The sequence below is a fragment of the Archocentrus centrarchus genome, chromosome 24 (assembly GCF_007364275.1).
Source record: "Archocentrus centrarchus isolate MPI-CPG fArcCen1 chromosome 24, fArcCen1, whole genome shotgun sequence".
NCBI classification, from domain to species: domain Eukaryota; kingdom Metazoa; phylum Chordata; class Actinopteri; order Cichliformes; family Cichlidae; genus Archocentrus; species Archocentrus centrarchus.
This window is the reverse complement of record NC_044369.1, coordinates 16,838,993-16,856,948: the sequence shown is the minus strand read 5'-3', so window position 1 is coordinate 16,856,948 and position 17,956 is coordinate 16,838,993. Positions and strand designations below refer to the sequence as shown.

At 40.5% G+C, this 17,956-nt stretch overlaps 1 protein-coding gene across 1 annotated transcript in view; it reads left to right on the top strand.

The window, feature by feature from the left end:
* Nucleotides 1-6,018: 6,018 nt before the first annotated feature.
* esrrgb (estrogen-related receptor gamma b) overlaps nucleotides 6,019-17,956 on the top strand; it is a 36,900-nt gene continuing 24,962 nt past the window's right edge. The window contains exons 1-2 of the mRNA XM_030721501.1: nucleotides 6,019-6,091; nucleotides 14,798-15,213. Coding sequence (XP_030577361.1) covers nucleotides 6,042-6,091; nucleotides 14,798-15,213 — 466 coding nt within the window. The 5' untranslated portion in view covers nucleotides 6,019-6,041. The remainder of the gene's footprint in view (nucleotides 6,092-14,797; nucleotides 15,214-17,956) is intronic.

The window sequence follows — 17,956 nt, the reverse complement described above, 5'->3', positions numbered from 1 at the left end:
CCTCAAGGAACAGACTTCTTTCCCAGGTAGTCAGAACTTCCTCAAGCTTATTTTTCCAACTTTTCAAGTTTCTAACACCATTAGCCGGCTCCCCCGTGGTCTTGAAAGCAGTAGCACTGATTGAATTAAGCTATTTCCTTCTTTGAGACATTTTGACTAGCTTTCTTATACAGAAGTCAGTCGCTGCTCTAACTACACACGCCGATAGCTATATGCACATACGGCGCACACACATATACTCACAAGTGCTCGTATATGTATGCGCATATCCAGACAGTACACATTAAAGATCGCACGTATCTACAAATGCAAACTGAATCTGACAAACCATCTGTAGAAATCTGCTGACCAGAATCGCTCAATGGGATATAGACCAAAGACATTCTTAGAAGCTGCGCTATAATGCCATTTACACCATAGTATTTTAATCAATTTAACTGCCCTTTTTAGATATACTTGGCTCAAAATGGTCTTTCTAGTTTTAAAAATAGGACAAATGGTCTTTTGGAATCAGCTGGGGAGAAGTTTAATCTCATTGAATGGAGCCAAAGCCAGACGTTTAGCTCCACACAGTGTAGAATACAAGATTATACCGGCCTGATATAGCCCTTCCACCACCCGTTTATTTTTATCCTCTATTAAGGCAGCGATATCCTTAAAGGCTGCCAAAATTATCCTGTAAAAATGCTGACTGGGAAATATGAAAGGTTCCAGGCGGGTCTAGTAAGCAATCTGTGTGCATGGTGGAGCAATGTGACTGCTGTGCTTGCTATACCAACAGGGGTGACCCCAGTTGGAGGGAGAGGTGAGACTAAATGAAAGTCATCCCTGGATCTTAGGGGAGCCGAGCCTGGAATACCAAGCCTCTTTCCGAAATGAGATTTGCTGCCAATGAGGCTGCTTTACATAAATGTTTGCTTTTCAAACTTGATGATTTCTCAGCAGCTAAACTCAACTAATATTCAGAAGCTTGTTTTACAGGATACGCCTCGGACTCTCCGCTTAAGTATTTTGATAATTCTCTCTCTCCCATGGAGGTAATTTATACAGAAAGAGCTTCTTTCCTTTGTGGTTGTGGGACAAGTGAAGTGGATAATTTCCCTATCAAACGCACTCATTTAAAACAGAAAGTTTTGTACTTAACCGTGCCTCGGAGGGAAGCTCGTAATTGAAGAGTTACTAGTGCCCTGTGGGTGTTCTGAGATGTTCAAGTCAGTATGAGCCCAACTGGCAGCTCTGTGACATGAATTTGAGAATGCGCTATATTTTTCTTCTTTCAGACACTTTCAGTGAGGCTGACTAATGTGCGCATTTGTTAATATACAGACCAGTGTACCCGTATCCTGTGCATTTTTCTTGTGTTTTGCCCAATCAGTTGTGTTACCCGCTTCTCTTTGGGCTAGCCGTTTTATCGGCAGGGTCTAGACGCGGCAGGCTCGCCACATGCGCGCGGGCATCGTAAAGCTTTATAAAGCTGACACCACGAGGTCTCCTTTTTGCCAGCTTCCATATTGGAATGAACTTGAGCTGAATGTATTGATCCGGCAATGACACAACCTGGCTTCGCTTCAAAGGTGACTCCATCCAGACCCTCTCGTGTTGCGCAGTTGACGTGGGCGAGTCGCAGAGGATTCGAGCGGTGTCAAGGAGTCATTTAAAATGAGAGCATGGGGGTAAAATTGATTTTGTTTATGTGTGCTGTGATTAAGCACAGTGGAGAGCGTTTGCTGTTGCTGGAATCATAATTGTGGCTTTCAAAGATGCAGTGCAGGTTGGAGAAATGTCCTTAAGTTAATATATGCCATTTGGTGATTGCCTTTAACCAAAGTGACTTCTGATGAGTGAAAACATTTAACAAAAAGCACAATACGTAACAGCCCCGAGCAGGCAGTGATTTAAGAGTTTATAACAGCGGATTTCTCTAATTATGATGCAGACTCTGCTCTGAATACTCAGTCAAAGGTCTGATGCAGGCTGCTTGGCTAATTTGGGTCTCATCCCTCTCAAGCTTATATATTCATAATACATCTGCTCATAATATCATCTGCTGCAGGACCTTAAAGGATGCTTTGGGAGAAGCTGAGGGCATTAGATGATACAAAATATGCTCACAAGCAGCTTCCTGTAATTTTTTGGTCACACGCCTGTTGCTTCATATCAGTGATATCACATCAGTATTCCACAACAGTAAATGATGTGCATGGATATTTAACACCATGAACCGGCAGGGGAAAAAAAAGCAAATCCAGTGACATTGTGTGAGTCCGGCTCTCTCAATCAAGATATCGGAGCCCTGCTACAAGTCTCTGATTAACACAAGTGCTCGTGTAGTTTTGTTTTAACTGTCCTCAGTTAAATGAGAAATTAAGAGGCAAGAGATAGAGGCTAATAGCATTTATTAACCCAGCGTGAGCGGGCAGCGGGGCGACGGTGGTCCTCCACCAGCCCTGTCTCGTCCTGGTGGTTCAGTCAGCGCAGCCCAGAGAGGGGAGTGGAACATAATAAAGCCCAACAAATGCACCCAGCTGATTAATGCAGCCCTGTGGCTATAGTAATTATCCCTCTCCACACTCCTCCAGCAGACGAGCCAAACAAGTGCACGGCAGAAAAAGGGAAACGTGCAAATGATGGATTTGTGGGACTCAGTGTCTGTTTCGTGAGCTTTGTGTAAGTAGTTGATGTCGAGACGGTTTTCCTGTGGCGGCAGAGTTGAAGGTTTTGCACTTGCAGAAGTTTAATGGCAACAGTTTTAATGACTGTTTGGACTGAGTCACAAATTCCACCTGTGTTTAAATAGATGAAAATATATGACATTTATTGCAAGTAGACAAAAGAGGTAACGGTGTGTCTGTTTTCAACGTGGTCTCAATAAACATAAAGCATGTAAAAAAAAAAACCAATGTAAAACCGACGTAATTACTATAAATTAAAAAGAAAATTATATGCACTTCAGTACAACACAAATGGTAAGCAGAATTATAATGAAGCTATATTGATAAAGCAGATTTATAACATGATCAAAAATAAATATAAAAATAATGATTCTATATTAAAAAAAATGACAGATTGTATGTTTTTAAAAAAAAGGGACTTTTTGGTTCAGGTGGATTATTTTCCATTTCATTGATTTCTTATTAACTGTCAGTAATTTGATCAAAGGATCTGATGATTATAGGTCATACGCTGCTGTTTGAGCAGCGAATGGCTGAAGTGAAACTTTAAAAAACATCAGCTCATCACAGTTTAAGCACTGGAGATATTTTGATTTGTTTTCCGTCACTCCTGTGTTGCCTGAATAAATTAACTAATAAGAAACAGTTCATTGAACTGAATGCCCAGAACAGTTAGGAAGGCGTACAGAGCGAACTTCCTCCTGCTCATACACTTTCGTTGCAGGGAGGTCAGAAGGTCAGACATAAAAGGCAGTTTGCTCGTGAATCAGGAATTTAATTACATACAAGCAGCGTGACTCTCAGCCTCATTACTATTTATTGACACATAACGATTGGGTCTTTTTGCACTTTTGAGAACAGTTAAATCTGTGAATTTCTGGTCCTTTGTTGAAAATGTTTTCACAGCCCTTCTTTTCTTTGCTTTTTCTTCATTTGTACTCACTGTATACGGTAGTCCAAATTTCACTCCAAAAATAAACCCGATTCCCTTTCCTATTCAGCTGTTCTCCTCTGAATTACAGCCATCCTGGGAGTTTACAGCACTGAGAATGTAAAACAGCAAATGAGAGCAAAACTATAATGAGAGCATAAACTGCTGCGTGACAATGCAGGGTTGTTAGAGCCCAGTCTGCCCTGATCTTCTTAAAGAGACGCAGTCACGGTCATAGAGCTGAAAATCTGTTTTTGCTTAAATACAGATTTAATGATTGGATTACAGTTTCTTCGTTTGGAGATAACGTGATGGTGGGATTACACAGACTGTGCGCTCAATAGATTTCCTGTCAGATGCCACAAAGCCCGGTGTCCCTACCCTGTGTGAGCAGGCCTGCGCAGAAGAGGGGAAGCAAATGAGGCTTGGATGTAAGCATGACCCACCTCAGACAACTGGCAGCACAACAGCAGAGCAGGAAAGTGCAATAAATTTTATATTTAGCCTATAATTAATCTTTGCCAAAATAAAAATGTGTTCAGTCTTTAAAAAAAAAAAAAAATCCTAGTTAAGGTACTTTAAATTTTACATAAAGTTAATTTTAATCTTAAAAATGGAGACAGCATTTCTTCACTTTTTTAATTTAACTGGCTTTGACTCCATTGTCCAACCTGGATGTGAAATCATAAATGTCATCTGAACATCAGTTCTTGTCTTCTCTCTCTCATTAAAAACATAAACATATCCCCCCCTATTGATTTAGTCTGGATGTCTTAATCGGATCAGTGGGAATAGCTGGATTTTCCTTCGCAGGAAAGTACATTAAATGCCAAAATATTGATCAAAACTGTAATTGAGAATGCACAGCTCCTTTATTAAAGCAATCAGCCTTTTGCTCCCGTGACTCTGATATGGACTGACATGAAAAGAAAATGTTCAAATGTATAATTCCTTTTTATTTAAAAGACGTTTGAGAAACAGGAGTCTGTCCTGAGGCTTGTGGCGGCACGGCAACGCTGTGATCAATAGGAGTGTGTGATGGGTTTTGTATCGATCGGGAAAATGTGGGTTGATGAAGTGGGCTGGAGGGTGGGTGGCGGAGCTTTGGGTTTCCTCTGATGGCTGCCACATTACACATACGTGGTAAAGATCCACTCAAACTTCTCTGTCGTCGTCATCATTATTATCATTCCTGCCGAGGTCATTATCACTCTCAGTTTTCCTACATCCTGCCTCGCTAAGGACGGGTAGATCCCCTCTCTTCACAGCGTGACTGGTGGAATGCTGTGGGAAGCAGCTGTCATTACTTTAAAGGAGAGCAGGCTGTGGAAAGCCAGATCCATGGTGGAGAGGATAAAAGACTAAAGGGAACCGTTTAGCTCCATAATCTGGCACTGAGCCCTTTAAGGCACCGTAAACAGACCTGTTCAAATCACCCTCAGCGAACGTGCTGCTACTTCTGTTGCTTGTCAGTTACTGCTGTCCGCCTTTGTTTACTTCCTTAGTTTGGAAACACAGCTGTGACTCAGACAGATCTATCTATCTATCTATCTATCTATCTATCTATCTATCTATCTATCTATCTATCTATCTATCTATCTATCTATCTATCTATCTATCTATCTATCTATCTATCTCCTTCCTTTTCTTTCTTTCTTTCTCTCTCTCTCTCTCTCTTTTCTTTCTTTCTCTCCTTTTTTTTTATTTTTCTTTCTTTCTTTCTTTCTTTCTTCCTTTTCTTTCTTTCTGTGTTTTGCAGCGCTCCCTTGTGAATGGAGGGCGACTAGTGGCCCATTAGCCCATCTCATCTCAGTAATCTTTCATCACCATTGGCCGCTGGCAGGACAGCCTTCCCAAAGTCAGCCAATGGTGGTGGCTCCATATGCACCAAAACCACTCCCTCCTGTTCTTAAAGAGCCCCCTTGTCTTCAATGGAGACTCAGTCCCCCCTCACTGACTTACTCAGCCTGAGTGTGCTTTCACTGCTGCTGCTCTCCATCCATCTGTCTTATCTTTTATTCTCCTTCTCTGTCCATCAGTCCCATCATCTGTATTCTGTCTCGTCTTGTTGCTCACTTTTTCCTCTCATCATATCTACCTGAGGTTCTGTTTTCCTCTCTCCTCTTTCTGTACCACCACTTTTCTTCTCACCAGCCATACTCCTGAGCCTGAGCGTGCGGCACCTGTGCAGACTGGAGTTTGTTGGGCCGAGGCAGAAGGCTTTTTTTTTTTTTCCTTTTTAAATTTTAAGTGTGCTTGTTGAACAGAGGAGGGGAGGGGAAGCAGCACCCAGGACCACCCGACTAATATTTATTGAGAATATGAGGAGATTTAGGAACTGATCTCCTGCTGCAGCTTTTCCCCAGCTGTTTATCTGTTTTATTTTTTAAAATTTGTTTTTTTATTATCGCAACATCTGGAATGCTTAACGTGGACTGATGGATGTTTCCGAACTGTGCATCCCTGACCCTCTCTGCTACCACAACCAGTAGGTGCTTCCTTTTACAAATCTCTCTTTTAGCTTTTCATCAAAAGTTTTGTGTCTCTTTCAGTTGACAAAAATTTTAATCATTTTCTTATGTGTAAAAAAAAAAAAACAGGGAGTTACTCTCACTCATGTACGGGACATCAGAGCTCAGTGTTGGCTGCTGTGGCGTAGCCCGCAGGGAGACCAGGGGAACACTGTTTCCTTACAGCTGCTCTTACAGCTCTGCGTCAGGATCCAGGGTTTAAACTCAGCTCACATGAGAGAGTCGCAGGCAGATTAATGCAGCCAGTATCCAGAACACTAACCTCTAGCAGCAGCCAGTGTCCCGGGGAAAGTAAACTGTGACTGTACTGTGTAAGAGTGGCACAGATAAGTGTGTGATTGAGGAAGCAGGTACGTGTCTGCCTGTGTGTTTGATACTGCTTTTGCCATTTTATTGTCATTTGTGGATTTTATATAAAATTGGTGGTTACAATTAAATAACGCTGAGTGTACATTTTCTTAGCACAAGAGCAGAACAAATGAGAAGTTAAAGAAACTCTTAACTCTCATATGGAGCACCAGCTTTTACCATTATTGTACTTTCTGAATGCCTGGAAAGATACTCTTCTTATAGCCAAATATGAGTGGACAGGGACACCGTTCATTACGTTCACTGGGATCCTCTTAATGTTAATCTGTAGATGGGATTGGAAAGGTTTAATCTGCTAAGCACTTTTTACAGAACTGCGATTAGGGATATTTCCAACTCTGCAAGGCTCCACAAAAAAAAAAAAAAAAAAAAGATCTCCTGAAGTGTTAAACAAGTGTTACTGGTTTAGCGAGAAAAATGACAAAACGTGTTTGCATTCAGAAGAAGCAGCTTTTTTTTGGAAGTAGTTAAAATAGGTGTTAAACATTAAAAAAAAACAAAAAAAAAACAAAGCACATTTTGACATTAAGTTTATGTTGTTTTAGCTCTCATGAAATTAAAAGGTGTGCACTGTTGATGATGATTATGACTCAAAGCGTCTCAGCATTGCAGTCAGAGGTGCCGCACACAGCTTTAAGCATGTACATAAATTTGATTTAATCCCTGTAGTGATGAATCACAGAAAATTCCTTAATAAAAGGATGTAAATTGTTTCCAGAGTGGGATCTTCAACAACAGATGCAGATGTGTCAGTTGTTTTGCTATTTTACGTAAAAGCAACAGATCTCGGTTAAATGCATCTGCTTCATGTACTGTCTTTAAAGGCTTTGACTTGAGGCGACTGTTTGCTGTGATTTGGTGCCATATAAATAAAATTGAATTGAATTGACTTTTAATATCACAGTTACATTGTAGTGGTTTCAAAACACACACAATCATAAGCTCTTGATTTTTACACACACAAAACTTTCAAATGAAAACTTCTGATTTCATCTTTAAAAAAAAAAAACTGTCAAATGGAACGATTAAAAATGGCAAATCCTACAATATGACGCTATTAACCTATCATGACCCTGGGCCGTGTCTCTATCCGTGTGTGTGTGTGTGTGTGTGTGTGTGTACTGCTGTGTTTGTGGGACTTGAAGTTTCTGTGATATAAAAATAAACGTGTGTGTGTTGGCGAGTCAGTAGCTGGTTTATGTATGCCTATATCCACCCACTTAAATACTTCTGTGAATATATGCATACGCTGGGTTATTGTGTGTGTATATATAAATGTTTAAACTGTTTCTTATGGTGGGTCACATTTGGTAGGGCTTTTTAAGTACACTAACACCACAACTCTACATATTTTTACAGGTTAAAATCAACTTCTTGGGATTAATACTGCATTTCACTTGCTACACTTACAATATTTTATTAAAAACAAATGAAGCATCATCACTGCACAAACTCTCTTCATAAACAGCCTGACATGTGGTTTTGTCAACATTAAAGTGTTATTAACCCGGTTGTCCTGCATTTTCCCAAGTCGGGTGTTTGCACACTGAAAATCTGTGTTTAGTGTCGCATATATCTGTGAATGATTTGGGTATGGCCTTAGACCTGTCAAACTGCCGCAAGGTGAAAGGTCAAAGGAGTTTAGCGCCCAGCTGTCAAACTACATCTCTAATAGTAAAGTTAATGCCTATCAGGAGATTAATACATTAGTTACATTGAGTGGTTTATTCTTTATGAAAATGTCCACATTAGGATCATCTTGGTGTGTTGTGGACCAAAATCAAATATACTTAATTGTGTGTAATCTACTGTCTGCCTCCACAGGTACTCTCCACTTTTTACTGTCAGTCAAAACTGTCTGCTTTAAAATGAAAGACAGTTTTGAATTAAATGTTGTGTTGCACATGATGGAATAAATTTTTTTTTTTTTCATGCAGACATAGGACTTTATTCTCATTTAAAAGTAACTGTTCATTTTAAAATTAAAACTAAATCAATTTGAATGCTTTCAATAATAACTGCAACAGTTCTTCCCAACACTTGTTCCACCTGCTATTCCCACAGGTGCCAAAGTAAGTAAACAGGAATGCAAAAGTGCACAAATGCATGCAGACACAGAGAGACAGACATACGCACACGTGTAGAGCAAAGAATCACACACTGACCTGGGATCTAATTTTAGTGGTCCAATACACGGGAACACCTGACTGTGTCTGTTAAAGAGAAGCACATCATCTTATCATGCATTGCATCTGCAATTTATTACACTTAACACATGGGCCTTGCTGTGCTTAAGATGTACCAGTCGTTTATCCTTTATTTGTTTTTTAACACTTGGCAACACGCCTGGATGCTTGTTAAAATTAATTTCATTGCAGCAGAATATTTAGTATTATTTGACGGTGGGGTTTTTTTTTTTTTCCTCCAAGTGTTTTCACCACATGGAGACTGTACATAGTGGCAGATTTACTTCCATCTATTCCTGTCAAATTTTGCTCTCATTACTGCTTTTGTTTGTTCTCCAAGTTTGAAAAAGTCAGTTGGATTTTAAGTATTTCAGTTAGCGTGTTGTGGAAACTGTGAAAGCCAGCGTCCGCTTACTCACCGCTCCCAGCCACCTTTTCGCACTGTTGCGGTTTGATTTGTGTCAAAATGCTTGAAATCGATCCACACTCGCACTAGGACTGCGATCTCTACCAACTTTGTTTGATAGTTGGCTGATCTGAGCAGCAAAACTGACTAGAAAACCCAAAGAATCCACTGACGGATGGAGGGAGCAGGTGGTGGGAAAGTGCTGCATTGTGTTGAAACTGTTGAGGGCGGGGGGGGGGCAGCTTCCCTCCAACTTCATCACCAGCTTTGAGTTTTCATAAAGTTGACAAAAACTGGCCGAGATAAAAGCAGCTCTAGACGTGCGAACTCGCTGTGACTGTCGTAGTTGGTTCTGTGTGATGACACGAGGGGAGAAATAACTTCATCACATGTCATGACCTCCTCTTGATATAGATATCCTTTAGGTAGCCTGTCAAGGACTCTGAATTCGGGCTTTAGATAGATGCCTTTTTTTTTAAGCCGCTGTTCAATCAAATATGAATGTGCCTTTCAAATGCTCAGGCTGAGTGTAAGCAGCAGAGAGGGCTTCTTAGAAGGTGTTTGTTTTATTGATCAAATGAAATTAACACACACAGAAAGAAGCTGTACGTCTAATCATGGAGTGTGGGTCAGCCGGCATGTTTAATTTAATGGGCCTCGTCGTAGCTTCACGAGGGCTCACATTGTGAACTTAATTCCTCTTCACCACGTTAATTTGCATTGTGTCAATTGACCGGAGCGCTTACTGTATCAGCTTGAGTCTCACTTGAAATTCAGTCCATGCTCTAATACCATTAGGCAAATGCAAAGTTGTGTCATTTACACATTTGGGGAGAAGAAAAAAAAAAAAAAAGGTGGAAGGGATAGGAGGGGGTGAGAGAAAAGCCAATTTGTGCCGAACAAGACCCGCTTGTGATTATAAGTGGATGTTATTACTGTGGAGAAGCAGACGTTTGAAGGTTATGTTTCTGGGCAGTAATTGAAATGCAAAATAACATTAGGATCGATGGCCATCTCTGTTTATTTATGAAATCAATATCGTAACTGTCCCTCATGAGTCCTTCTCTGATTCCCAATGACGGCTTAAGTCTCTGCTCGTTTATTTTTTTCTCCCCTGTAACCTCCTTCTTCTGTCTCTTTTTAAAAGGCAGTTAGGGGTGTGTTTGACTTTGCAGAGAGAGCAATTTCCTAGAGGTGCTGGATGTGTATGTAGATGGGGGTTGATACTCCAGGTAAGGAGACATCATCCATGTGGGAAATCTATGCAATCTCTCCTCGTGGCAGTGACATTGAAGAGGCCATATGCTGGAAATTCTCTGTATGGTATATGTGTGTGTGTGAGTGTGTATTAGATAAAGACGAAAGAGAGTATGTGTGTGTATATATATATATATATATATATATATATATATATATATATATATATATATATATATATATATATACACACACACATATAAAATATGTGTGTGTGTAGTACAAACATAGTGCTGGGATATAACTACATTAAGCCAAAGATTTTTAAAAAATGAAGACACTGTCAGAACAAAACTTAGACAGAACATAGAGAATCATTTTCCACCTTTGCAGCACAAATCTATGCTTAGATTACCCAACTTATCCTGCAGCTTTAAACTGGATCTTCAGCTCTTTGCAGTTGCAAAAAATAATTGGAATAATTCCCACAAAAATCTCATGCACTTTATTATAACTGAATAAGTCAATATTGTGTGTGTGTGTGTGTGTAAAATCCACATACTTGAATATAAGCTATGTTAAACATAAGAAAATATTAAAAACATGCAAGTACATAAAACACAAGCTCAAGCCTATCAGATAGATAGGAATAAGAAACATAATCTTTCACACTTTAGAGGCAAATACAACAAACACGTCTTAATCTTAGACCTGAAGGAGCTTAAAGTGCAATCTCATTACAGCAATACAATGTAGGGCTACTTCAGCAGTGAGCAGAATTTTATTTGTAACATTTAAGTGTAGGTTTGCTTGCCCTTAACTGAATCTGCAAGGTTGTAGCAGAAGATCATTTGAAATCATGTGCATGTGGTTGTTTCTATTAAATCAGCATATTGCAGGGATGTATATTTACTATTAAAAAAAACAAACCTTATTCGCCGCAGCAATTTAAGAGCACACACACATTTTTGATGACCTTCATTTGTGTCACCCGCATGTTGTTGTTACTACTTAACACTTGGACGACACACGGTACCCCCCGTTTTCCCACTCGCATGACCATTCATTTCCCAGACAGCGCGGCCACTGACTAACAGTGTAATCTATGTGTCAGGCGGGAAGGGGCACTCCGTTTAAAGCTGATAGAGTTTGCCCCAAACAAGGACAGCCTATCATAGAAAGATTAATGAACTAATTTCATGCATGGCTCCTTGCCTCTGTCCTTCTGTGCGTCCATGTTCGGCTGTGTGTTCAGCACCGTGATTTACGCTGTGTTCCCTGCTACAAGCTTAACCCCAAGCTTAACAATAATATTTCCTTTCTGTGCAAAAGTGCATGGCAAAAATTTTAGAGAGCCATATATTTACGCCTTCACTCAAGAAAAGGACGGTGTGAGGTCGTTTGTGGAGAATTGTTTTAAATATGCATTTTTATTTTCGTGTTTGACTGCCGGTGTAAATTTATTGTGCTGAAATTCAGAGGCTAGACAACATATTTCATGGAGAAGAGGTGGATGGATTCAGGATTTATGTTGGGAAGCTGGGGATCTGCAACTCTGCCAACATGAGGAGGCATGCCAAAAAATACACACATGCACATGCAAACATTTGAGATTTCAGCTGCACTGTCAGGGCATTTTTCACACCTATCTCACGTTAGCTTCAAAATTAAAAAAAAGAAGAAGAAGACAAAGTGGTCAATAATCTGAGCATGCACCACGTTCCTCACTTTCTGGATGACTGTATTTTTTTATACAGAGTAGTCTCTTGACGTGTGGTGGACAGACTGAAACCTGTGCATCTGCTGCTGTGAAGTGTCCATTGTGGGACCGTCTGGGCCTCTCAGAACAGAGAAGGCAGGTGACCTTCACGTCTGTCTGATGAGTCTTGCTTGTCTGCTCGGTTTGTACCATTTTTCTGCGCGGCGGAGCAAACAGTACCCCATTAGGTATTAGGTGTGGTGCATTTGTGTGTGTGTGTGAGAGTGTTTTGCCAAGGGAGTGGGACAGGTTGAGGAGAGTCAGGCTGTGCTTTGAAAACTCTATGTCTCTTTATAATAGTGTGGGGGGGCAAATTATGAAACTATGAAGCTATTTCTGTCTGTGCGAATTGGTGGTTCATGCCATTATTTCATTTCGACAGATTTGAAAGGGCCCATTAGAAATTTCCATTAAACCTAACAAAAAACATCTCCCCAGCGTTGCCGTGTGCTAAGTGTGGAATGAACTACTTTTTACGTATGCCACAATGTGCTATTCCATAGGGAATCCCCCTATCTGGCTGCAATGATGTATTAACTGTTAGCACGCCGCTCTCTCTCCACTTCAGTTTGGAGAAAATATATCGTCCAATTGACTCTAGGTGAATGCTGATCGCTAACAAGATTTAACGTGAGTCATTTGAATCTTTTATAAACCACAGTATCCTCAGAATGAAGGCTAACATAATGCCGTATCTCTCAATCTCGCACTGTGTTAACAGTCTCGACTGATTAAAAATGCATAAGGAATGTCTGGGACCCGTAAGAGGAGGGTTTATTTTTTCATGCCTCATCTGGAACAGGAAGGAAGCAGAGGATCAATAGATCTGATCTGGGCCCTGGGGTAGAGGCTATCTCCTCCTCCTTCTCCATTCTTCTCACTACCCGTTAGCAGTTTAAAAAAAAAAAAAAAAAAAAGAGGTTTCTGGGCTGTAAATAAACACTTGGGCGAAGGAGGCAAAAGAAGGAAAGTACATTCCCAACCGCAACACCATATTTCATAAAAGGGGGCAGCCCCTAGCAGCAAAAAGCCAAAAAGTTCAGACTATAAACCAGCATTAGCTTGTTGTTAGTTTCAGACATTCCCAACATGGCTTTCTGCCACTCTCACCGCATATTTATGACTCATAAGAATTTAGGGCTGAAGTTGTGTAAGATCAACACCAACTGTGACAGACAGAGCCAGCAGTTCTAAGACCAACCCAGGCCTAATTTCATGCTTCGTTTGAGAGAATATTATTGAATTACAGCAAGGAGAGCAACACACACTGGCTTTGCTGCCTCAAAGAGAAATGACTGCCCACCGAAAGCAGTAGTTATGTGAAAAAGCATGCTCATGGTGTTGTGAGATAACACTAAGCAAAATGCATAATGTCTTATTATACCTAACATGACAAATAAAGAATATACTCTTTAGCTTTTACCCCATACAACGGAAAAAGTGGTCTTTTTCATACTTTTTTTTTAATGTGGCATTTTTCCTTAATCCTGCCTTCCCAGTCTTGATAAAAAAAATTTGGAACAAGGAACTTCCTCTGCCAGCTGTAACCCAGCACCTCTACCGGCAAAATAACCGGGACTATTGATTGGGTCATGTATTACCCACGATCCTCCATATGCTGAGTGTAACACCTCTCTCTGTCCATTAACAGCCTTCTGAAGTTTCATTCATTCATTTACTTCTGGCAGCCGACCAATTGTAGGCATTGTTTGCAAGATGTATGGGGCATCTGTTGACACGGTCGTTAGTTACCATTTTGCCTGAGAGGAATGAGCTACTGCACTATATCACTTGGCATTCCAGCGCATTAATGGTTGTGTGTGTAACGCAATCTATCAAACTCAGGTGAACCGGCTGATAAATTTCTCACACAATGAGTGGCGGATGATGGCACAAAGCAACACTCAGTACATTCATGGCGATGATTTCATCGGATGTGCGCTTGCCTTCGTGCTCTGTCCTTTGGTCCTCTAGTTATTTTCACTTGAGGGCGTTTGTTTGAGGCTTTAAATTCTTTTTTTTAATAAAAAGTAAAAAAAAAAAAAAAAATTGTGATGTGCCAAGAAAATTTGGTAACACAATCAAATAATAACAAATAATGTTTGCTATTTGTTTGTATTGACATATGTTATGCTTATATTGCTAGTTTGTGTAATAAAATATTATTTTTACATCAAAGCTGTTGGCATCTCAGAGACCTCGGTGTCTTTTTTGTAATAAGATGAGTTTTTTTGTTAAACCCAAACCAGAATTTTTTTGCCGCAGCTGGCAGAAACAGGTAGTTTAAGCACTATCCTGGCTCCCCGTGCTCACCTTTTCTTTTCTCTTTCCCCTCACCCTCAGTCAGTCACAGCAGTTGACTGCCCCCTCCCCCCGAGCCTGGTTCTGCCACAGGTCCTGTTCCTGTTAATAAGGGGTTCTTCTTTCCCACTGTCACCTAGTGCTTGCTCATAGGGGGTCTTCTGATTGTTGGATCTTTACTTTACAGTATAAAGCACCTTGAGGTGCCCGTTGTGAATTAGCATTGCCATTTATTAAAGGTTACTATGAATTATTAACTAAAATTTTCTCAGTTTGGCATAATGTTGTGTTTAACAAGTCAGTCAGGAAATCTGGAAACTTCTGATATTCTGTGTTCTGAAAATTAGCAACAAATCCTACTGAATGTGTATCGTTTTTCTTTGTGTTCCCTGTGAATTCAGTCCCAAAACTGACTGCAGTTCTGGTTCTGTTTGTGCTTCTCCAGGTTACTAACCAGAATGCCCTCTGAGGACCGGCACCTGTCCTCGAGCTGTGGTTCTTACGTCAAAACTGAACCTTCCAGTCCTTCCTCCTCGCTTATAGACACCGGCAGTCACCACAGTCCCAGCGGCAACTCTGACGCCAGCGGCGGCTACGTTAATGGTGGCAGCGGACGTTCGCACACCCTGGACTCCCCGCCAATGTTCAACCCAGGCATGCTAGGAGGCGGCAGCGCCTGCTTACGCCGCTACGAGGAGTGCGCCGGTGGCATGGCTGATGACTCGCCAATCAAGTGCGAGTACATGCTCAATGGAATTCCCAAGAGGCTGTGCCTGGTGTGTGGCGACACTGCCTCGGGGTACCACTACGGGGTGGCCTCCTGTGAGGCCTGCAAAGCCTTTTTCAAAAGGACGATACAAGGTACTTCCCGCTTTTTTTTTTTTTTTTTTTCTTTTCAGCTTTCACTGGCTCACCTGAGCTGTCAGTAAAACTGTGTTTTAGGTAGTGGGTTATTCTTACTTTTGAGACAAGTGGAGACAAACCATTTTTTTAAGTAAAAGTACCAACACAGAAAGTTCCACTTTTGAAATTCTGCTTTAATGAACATAAAAAGAAAAACATCACTGCAATGTGCTTATCAAACGTATCAGAATTTAGCTTGTTTACTTGCAAAAATGCTCTATTGTGCTCCCGTGTACTGCTTAGACTATGTAGTGTGTTTTTACTGAAGCATATGTATCATTTTGCTTCTGTAGCTTATCAAGTAGTGGCGCATTTTACTTACATTAGACACAATAATATTGATTCACAACATCACAGATAACCAGAGGAATCAGAGGATGCTTTGAATTAACTGAAGAGGAAGAGGGAAGGAAGAATCCTCACATATGTTTACATTTTTTAAAATGTTTTATTGAATTTTTTAAATTATTTCTTTTACTTGGTGAAATTATCAGGTGGATCTGCCTTTAGCTACCTCCATTTTTTGTTTGTTTGTTTTTTAACAAAGTAGAAACAGCGACAAGCAAGCCCAAGCAACAAATGTTACCTTGAGCTTTTTTTTTAATTTTTTGGAAGCGCTCTGAACAAACAGTGAATTGCATTTCTCAATATTTTATTCTGAAAAGTAACTTATTGCTAAGTTTGTTGGATAAAAGTATTGAAGTAAAGAGATGAATATGTTCCCCTGAAATGAAGTTAGATGGAAATTTAACCTAACATAAAATTATACTTAAAACAATGCATTCATGACTTTCCACCATCCCTTTCAGTCAGGTGTCTGACACGCTTGTCACAAGAGCGAAGTGCTACTTTTTTGTGATTTTAAATACTTTCTGTCCACTTGAATTCATTGCCGTGCGTGCAACGGGTTCCTCAGAGCTGCTCTGCAGCCCTCTGCTCTTATGGGGCTAATACGATGTGGTGTCTACAGCAGGCATTAGGCCCAGACTGCAAATCTGCTCTGGTTTGTGATTTTTGATGTTTTTGCATGTGAATCATACATCTGGCACTGAATCTGCCATGTGTGGGATCTGTTCCAGAATAATCTTTTGGACAGAGATGATGCGTCCCAAACCGAGTTGCAGATTTTTGAATTTGATTCGCAGCATTTGTGTCTGGATGCATGGAGTCAGAGTGAGTGCACATTAAGGCAGGCGAGTTTAAAAAAGTATTCTACTTAAATCCCTCAGAATTATCAAAGCACAAAGAAACAGCTAAACAACTTTCTGCGCTGCCCTTTTTTTTTTTTTCTTTTTCTGTCAATTTATTGGCCGCTGCCAAAATCCAGAACAGTGAATCACTGTTAAAATAAAGAAGGAAAGAGTGTGACTGATATTTGGGACAGTTACCTCACTTGATCATCAGAGTGAAACACTTAAGCTTTCTGTCTAATTACTTCACGTTTACTTATAGCCCACACTTTAGCACAAGTATAAAACTCTGACTTGGTTTAGTGACTCTTTAAGTGATGATGACAAGTATGCTAAACCTGATCCTCTAACCCTAGGCTATCAGAATATAAGATTTTTTGACTTTTGGTGCTGGCAGTGAGGGGTTTTTTCCACAAAAAGGCAATTTTTTTTTTTTTTTCTTTCTTAAATTTTTGGTTTAGGGTCAGGTAGCCACTTCCAATTCCCTGTTGTTTGTTAGCAGACATTTCTAAAACACTAACAAGCAGACAGCAAAGACATATTTCCTAAACTTTCTTATTTTATTTTATTTTATTTATTTATTTATTTATATTTTTGTTGGGGTTGTGGCCTATTTGTTAAAAGGCTACTAACTTTCTTAGGCTCATTTAACCTGCCCGCTGAGTGGATGGAGCGTTTTATCATAAGAGCATTTTCACTTTTTTTACAAGAATTTGAATGATTTTAGCATTTTATGGAAATCCTGAATGACTGTTGATGACCAATCATTGGTAGTTAAAAGGCTGCGCGGGTCTCAGTATGAGCTACAACACTTTAATGCTCATGTGTGACTTTGCATTGTCTTGCCGAGATCTCTCTTTCTCTTCCTCCTAATCTTCTTCCTTGTCGTTGTAGTCTTCTTCTTCTTTTCGCTCTCCTTCTTGGAGGACAGGCCTGTAATGAGCTTAATCTGTCCGTCATTCGTCCTGAGCCACGGGAGTTTCAGTCAATAACAATCAGTGTTGGGTGACTGTAATTAAGAATCAGGCATTTCATTGGGAGAAAGTCAAGAAAGGAGGGTGGGAGGTGTGGATCTGTTCTTTGCCCCCAGGCCCCTCTAGCCCGCACCCAAGGGGGAGCGGATGGGGTCCAATTAGAAGCAGAGGCACGTGTTGTGGTGGCAATAACAGAACAAGGGAAGAGAGAGACGGAGATGCTGAAGAGTCCTCTAAATAAAGACAGAGGGACAAGGGACAGGGTATATGGTCATTCACAGAAAGGAGAAGGCACTTTAATGGAATGGTAATCAGGAAGGGGGGTCCCGGCCTCAGTAAAGGAGGAGGACAAGGAGAGGTCCAACTTGAGTGGAGATGAGCACGTGGATAATAGCATGGCATAATAATATATCAAAATTTAGAGGGAAAATAAGAGAGGTTACGGAAGGATATTAGAGTGGTTGAAATGTCCTTTGAGAAATAAAGGTGGACACAAGACCTGATTAACTAAGAGGGTATGCCGACAGTGAGCTTTTA